The 7,372-nt window shown below is 49.8% G+C and overlaps 1 protein-coding gene across 1 annotated transcript in view; it reads right to left on the minus strand.

Moving 5' to 3' along the window:
• Positions 1-7,372, minus strand: part of PPL (periplakin) — a 64,927-nt gene that overhangs the window by 18,890 nt on the left and 38,665 nt on the right. Inside the window, exons 3-6 of the mRNA XM_018558599.1 lie at positions 5,517-5,671; positions 2,504-2,627; positions 1,115-1,240; positions 985-1,026 (exon numbers count right to left, since the gene is read on the minus strand). Of these exons, the coding sequence (XP_018414101.1) occupies positions 985-1,026; positions 1,115-1,240; positions 2,504-2,627; positions 5,517-5,671 (447 nt within the window). The remainder of the gene's footprint in view (positions 1-984; positions 1,027-1,114; positions 1,241-2,503; positions 2,628-5,516; positions 5,672-7,372) is intronic.

A 7,372-nucleotide genomic window follows, 5' to 3' on the forward strand; every position in this document is an offset into this window, starting at 1 on the left:
GAGGGGGGTGAAGGTGTCAAGTGATATTGATGATGCACAACTAATGGCAATCAGGAATCCTAACCGAAAGCTTTAGAGGAAACAGGATTGCCAAACCTAAGTAAACATCCCTCCGTATGATTGAGTTCAGGTATTACCGGTGAAGGGTACTGTTAATACTACAGTATACAAGGATATGTTACACAATTGTTATCTTCCAACCTTGTGGTAACAGTTTGGTGAAGGCCCTTTTCTTTTCCAGCATGACTGTGCCCCTGTGGACCAACCCAGCTGCCTAAAGACATACTGTGGTATGAGGAGCTGGGTGTGGAGGAACTCAAGTGGCCTTCACGACTCAATTGCCTTTGGGAATGTTGATTGTGTGCCAGGTCTTGTAACTCAACATCATGACCTCACAAATTCTTTGTTTGCTGAATGGGCACATATTCCCACAGACACACTTCAAAGTCTTGTGGAAAGTCTTCCCAGAGCAGTGGAGGTTGTCAGCGCATATGGGATTCCATATTATTGTTCTGAAATGGATGTCCAGCAAACACATATTGGTCTGGTCTGGTGTGCACAAACTTGGCCACATAGTGGATCATGACTAGTGTCAAAGAAGGGTCTTGGTCAATGGCATTAAAGCAAATGTACTGGTGCCAATAAAGAGGCAGAACTAGGGGCACAGAACGGTTCATACAACTAGTTGTAATGAGTTGGTGTGATCGGTGACAACCAGAACCCTTGACTAGTGACAATGAAAAATTATGACAGTGCAGGGCCGAAGCTGGGGGGAAGCATGTCCCCCGTGTGCCACTTTAGGAGGGGTGACACAGGCTGTGTGGATGGAGAACTTCTCCCTTGGGGAGGGAGCAACTCTGAGCCTTTCCCCCGAGTGACAGAATGTCTAGCTTCCCCACTGACTAAGTGCAACATAGCGAAATGACTACAGGCAATGAACTCTCAAAGTTGCAGTCAGAATAGCACAAAGCAATAGGTTCTTACCAAGAGTTTATGATACTTGACTTGTAGTCCGCTGATGTATTCCTGCAGGAAGAAAAAAAGCAGAGTGTGTGAGCAACTGTACACCGAGTCACCTTCATTACCAGGAAAGCCCACCCATACCGATGCCCACCTTGTCGCCGTCTTTGTTAATGTGGTCTCCCACGGCCCTGATCTCATTGTGAACCACGTTGTGCTCCATGATCTGGTTCTCAACGTTTGGCAAGTCGGTGGCAAAGCCAGTATTGTTGAGTTGGTCCTGTGGCAAAAAACATGAAGCACATGGCATGTTACATACAACATCACGGCTAGCAACGCTTTTGTGGTCTGTTTTCATCCAGGTGTGTTGTACACATGACAGACATCCTTATAGGGTTGCCACCAGTCCGGCATTCACCCAGGTTTTGAGTTCTGTATGTGCTGTGTCCAGATTTCAGGCCAACTAAAACCCGGGCATAAGATGTCGGGGGCAACCACGGGGTCCTGGTGTTCCAACTTGAGTACATAGATGAGGCACGGGCCACAGAGGAATGCTGGAACTCAGGGAGCAAGCAGGTGTCTGAAACACAGGGTGTCTCTCTCTTCTAGCTGTCTCTCCTTGCTCTCTGTCCTGGCTGTTAATCCCCGCTCTCTCCTAGCTTTTTGTCCCCGCTCTCACTCCTGGCTGTCTCTCCCCGCTCTCTCTCCTGGCTGTCTCTCCCCGCTCTCTCTCCTGGCTGTCTCTCCCCACTCGGTCTCCTGGCTGTCTCTCCTGGGTGTCTCGCCCTGCTCTCTCTCTCCTGGGTGTCTCTCCTTGCTGTTTCTCCTCCCTCTCTCCTGTATATTCTACCCAAATCATTGCCACATGGCACTAGAGCGTTCGGGTATCACTTGAAGAAAAGGTGGCAACCCTACATGCTTTCAGGGGGGAGTTTTGTAGTCTTACTGTGGACATTTATGCAGTGCTCTCCTAGGTCTCTCTCATATTCAAGGGGCATTGCTAGTGTCCAAAAAGACCCAGGGCACACTTGGGTAGACCTAGGGTGAAAATGTAAGTGCCATAGTGAAGAGGGCTTGTGTCCTTTTCTTTTTCTCCCGATCTCCTCTCTTTGCCCCCGCTCCATTTTTGTTCTACAGTGTCCCTTCCCCTCTCTATTACTACCAGAGTATTTCTCTCCCGTAGGGACAGTTGGACTTCCTGCTCTTTGGCCTTTTGTGTCAAACATGAAACTTCTAATACACTTTCTACCCCCCAACAGAGGTTGAACAGAACACAAGGATATCCAAGCGTCTGTTACGCAAAATGTTACCCTTTTCCCCAGTCGTTTTCCAGGACAGCCCATGAAAGGATCCCGCCGCACCTTACCCTCAATAGTCCGGCTGTCATGGAGGACGACTGGGGAAAACCGGAGTTAGTAGTTACCGGTAACTCGATTGTCAGTAGTCTTCCAGCCCCTGCCTGTATTACAACATTGGTTACACACCGCGCCCAAGTGAACATTGCCCAATACTGGTGTCTGCTGCGGTACTGCACCCCTCTTACCATCTTGTCATCTATGACTTTGCTCCAGTTGACTTTTGGGGCATCTAAGGCGGCAACCTTCTGATTGTAGATCTGATCGTGCTTCTGTCTCTGGGTGGCAAGACGTTCCTTCAGCTGCCGGATGCTGGTGGGGGGGGGGGGGACAATTGACAGTCAGTAGGGGGCACCGCAGAGCACACAAAAGCCATAAGTCTCGAATTTAGAGCAGGTTGTCTGTAGTCTATTGGTGGTACTACCATGGGGCACTGCATGGGCACACCTTATACAGCACTGGTCCTGCTCTAGGCACGCAATATTCTGTTCTGCACTGGAGTACCCACACAATTTAAAGTGTATGCTAAAGCAGTCATTTTAGTTTTGGGAAGGGAAGATATAGAACGCCTGTCAGGTTTTTATCACAGTCTTCTCCGTGCGCCCGGTCCCCCCAAGGCTGCCCACCCGGATGCAGCTCTGTGGCGTCATCATGTACAATGCAGGACCAGCAGTCCTATATTGGAGGAAGACATGGGCCCACCCACAACTTGGAGAGGGGCAGCTGCGTGGAGAGTGAGGAATAAGGTAAGTATTTGTATTTATTCCTCTCTCTCAAATGAGTGTTTAACCCATGCGGCGTGGTAGGGGGACCCCGATGCACTGTGATTTTACAGCAGCTGGAAGATATAAGGAAGTAGCATTAAGTCATCCGCCGTCAGTTGCCCTGGTGTGGATCACTCGTCTATTTTGTTTAAACTCTGCTCATGTTCCTTCTAATCGGCCGTGCCCATGTTCTTCTACACGTTCCCTTTCCTTGCATGTGGCACTGATCAGCTTGAAGCACAGCGCACATTACTGTCACCAGTCTGCCGTCTGCCAGAAGTACAGAAGACGGCGAAAAGAAAAACCACTTGGTAAGCAAGCAACACATTCAGAAAATAGGCAGCAGAGAACGCAAGACTAGAATACAGATAGAAGAGCAACTCATAGGGGGAAAGAGGCAAGGCCTTCATATAGACATCTCAGACAGTTCCTGCTTCATTGCCAATAATATAGAATAACTCAGCACAGGGATGGTGGGAGCTCCTCATAATGGGCACAGTGGGTGTACAGACCCAGGAACTCAGATCAGGGATGACGGGAGCCCCTCATAATGGGCACAGCAGGTGTACAGACCCGGGAACTCAGCAAAGGGATGGTGGGAGAGGAGATCCTCATAATGGGCACAGCAGGTGTACAGACCCGGGAACTCAGCTCAGGGATGATGGGAGCCCCTCATAATGGGCACTGCAGGTGTACAGACCCAGGAACTCAGCTCAGGGATGGTGGGAGCTCCTCATAATGGGCACTGCAGGTGTACAGACCCAGGAACTCAGCTCAGGGATGGTGGGGGCCCCTCATAATGGGCACAGCGGGTGTACAGACCCGGGAACACAGCACAGGGATGGTGGGAGCCCCTTATAATGGGCACAGCAGGTGTACAGACCCGGGAACTCAGCTCAGGGATGATGGGAGCCCCTCATAATGGGCACAGCGGATGTACAGACCCGGGAACTCAGCTCAGGGATGATGGGAGCCCCTCATAATGGGCACAGCAGATGTACAGACCCGGGAACTCAGCTCAGGGATGATGGGAGCCCCTCATAATGGGCACAGAAGGTGTACAGACCTGGGAACTCAGCACAGGGATAGTGGGAGCGCCTCATAATGGGCACAGCAGGTGTACAGACCCGGGAACTCAGCACAGGGATGGTGGGAGCCCCTCATAATGGGCACAGCAGATGTACAGACCCGGGAACTCAGCACAGGGATGGTGGGACCCCTCATAATGGGCACAGCAGATGTACAGACCCGGGAACTCAGCCCAGGGATGGTGGATTATCAAAAGGTCCACATAAAAGTCTTCTCACTGCAGCTTCCCCCATAAATCCGCACTCATTCTATAAAGGAACATGACTGACGGACTCCTCTGCCCGACCACCTGCCAGGGATAAAGTGTCACTGTGCGCTCTATTTCAGTCATCGTGACTCCTAACAGGCTCAACTTTGACCCTCATAAATGTGTAAAATGGAAACCGGCTGAAGAAGTCTGAGCTGGGCTTCATCTGAGAGTTGACCGAAGAGAAGCCTTCATGGTGAATGACACGAGAAGAGAAGACTGGAGCATGGACACAGAACCTCTGAGGTGCCTCTAGCGCGATCTGTATCTGCAGCAGAGGATATTCTTTCAATTCGTGTCTTGGTGACCAATGTCTATAGCAGCCTTTCTCAGCCAGGGTTCCGCCTCAGGTTACTATGGGGCTACTTGAGAAGACAGCAGTGACAGATTGTTCTCCTGCCTACACCGACCACCAATGTAAGGGGCCACTTCTACACCGACCACCAATGTAAGGGATCACTTCTACACCGACCACCAATGTAAGGGGCCACTTCTACACCGACCACCAATGTAAGGGGGTCACTACTACACTGACCACCAATGTAAGGGATCACTTCTACACAGACCACCAATGTAAGAGGTCACTTCTACACCAATCACCAATGTAAGAGGTCACTTCTACACCAATCACCAATGTAAGAGGTCACTACTACACCGACCACCAATGTAAGGGGCCACTTCTACACCGACCACCAATGTAAGGGAGTCACTACTACACCGACCACCAATGTAAGGGGGTCACTACTACACTGACCACCAATGTAAGGGGCCACTTCTACACCGACCACCAATGTAAGGGGTCACTTCTACACTGAACGTCATTCTGGCCTAGGCGAGGACTGAGGACGTGGGAGCCAGTACCACCCAAAAAAGGTACCATCGTGTAAGGCTGTAGGGATGGCGGGGGAGATGGTGGAACTAATGCTCACTTAACGTTCACTTTAAATGGGCCGAGATATACAAATACTAAACAGATGTTTGGTTTTCCATTTGGAACAGGTCAGGCTATGCCAGGCGATTTGACATGTCAGACTCCAGACCATTTAAAGAGCACCGGTCCTTCGTATAGATACAACATGGACGACATGTGGAAGCACTCACTCCTCCTGAATCATTTCTGCCTGTGGGTGATTGAGATGACGAGACAGCAGGGCATCCGTTTCCAGCACCACAACGATCCTCTCAGACTCCGAGATGTTGCTGTTGGTGGCCTCCTTGTGCATCACAGGCTGGGAAGCCTTAATCTTCTCCACATCCTGCAGGGAAAACAAAGGAATCGGCATGTGAACCGATTTATACAATCCACGTTTGTGGGACGTTGTTTGTTTGTTTTTTGTGGTCAAAGCGTGATGGGTCACATTTATTGAAGGACTTTTCATGGGAACCTTTTGTGGTGCCTCACAGGAACCAATCAGACTGCAACTTGCACCTGAAAACCACACTTTTCAATTAATTTGGTTAGCATGGGGCAATATGTACAGGCTGTAATCTGAACAGTCCCTGGGAAGGACTGCATGCATATCTCTGATGGCAACTAAGGTACCAACTGTCATGTCAACAGTCCCTGGGAAGGATTGCATATCTCAGGTGGCCACTAGAGTACCCACTGTAATCTGTACAGTCCCTGGGAAGGATTGCATAGCTCAGGCGGCCACTAGAGTACCCACTGTAATCTGTACAGTCCCTGGGAAGGATTGCATAGCTCAGGCGGCCACTAGAGTACCCACTGTAATCTGTACAGTCCCTGGGAAGGATTGCATAGCTCAGGCGGCCACTAGAGTACCCACTGTAATCTGTACAGTCCCTGGGAAGGATTGCATAGCTCAGGCGGCCACTAGAGTACCCACTGTAATCTGTACAGTCCCTGGGAAGGATTGCATATCTCAGATGGCCACCAGAGGGAGCACTTTCACATCCATACATCAGCAGATCCCAGCACAGGAAAAGTGAGTTTAAACACAAGTTACATAACAGAGGAATGACGCCGGCCACACACGATTCGTTTTTTTATGTTCAGTCTGAGGGCTGAGTGAACCAAATTTAACTTTTACCTCCATCCACTGTAAATAGCATGGAAGAACGAGTCTCTCGCTGTGGCCATTGCATTCTGAATACATGAACAGTGACTGCAGCCCATTGGTTGCAGTCACTGTTTTGGCCAAAATTTTCGGTCCGGTCCCTTCGAAAACAGTCTGCTGGGAAGATCACTCTAAGAATTTTGCACAATTCCGGTGAATTGCCTTAAATTCTTACTGTGCATGGCCAGAATTAGTGTGATGGCTACTACTGAGAGATTTAGTGTTAGAATGAAATGGAGGGTTAGTGTTGGGGTTACAGGGAGGGTTAGTGTTACAGGGAGGGTACGTGTCGGGGTAACAGGGAGGGTGAGTGTCGGGGTAACAGGGAGGGTCAGTGTCGGGGTAACAGGGAGGGTCAGTGTCGGGGTAACAGGGAGGGTGAGTGTCGGGGCAACAGGGAGGGTGAGTGTCGGGGTAACAGGGAGGATTAGTGTCGGGTTTACAGGGAGGGTCAGTGTCGGGGTAACAGGGAGGGTGAGTGTCGGGGTTACAGGGAGGGTTAGTGTTGGGGTCACTCACAGGGAGGGTTAGTGTTTTTTTAGGTTTCCGGTGTTGTCTGTGTAAGTATGTTTTAATAAGCGAGACCTATTTTTGGATTCTCATCATCTATCACCGTATGTGAGATTTATGGTAGATTGGACATATTGGTGATGTGATTTTGCATTGCTGCGGGTTACTACTTCTGTCTTCTCTATCCCTCTATCCATCTCTCTCTCTCCTACCTATCCATCTCTATCCCTCTAACCATCTCTATCCCTCTATTCATCTCTATCCCTCTATCCATCTCTATCCCTCTATCCCTCTATCCATCTCTATCCATCTCTCTATTCCTCTATCTCTCTCTCCCTCTCTCTCTCTCTCTCTCTCTCTCTCTCTCTC

The sequence above is a fragment of the Nanorana parkeri genome, unplaced genomic scaffold (assembly GCF_000935625.1).
Source record: "Nanorana parkeri isolate BGI_ZX_2015 unplaced genomic scaffold, ASM93562v1 scaffold347, whole genome shotgun sequence".
Taxonomy (NCBI): domain Eukaryota; kingdom Metazoa; phylum Chordata; class Amphibia; order Anura; family Dicroglossidae; genus Nanorana; species Nanorana parkeri.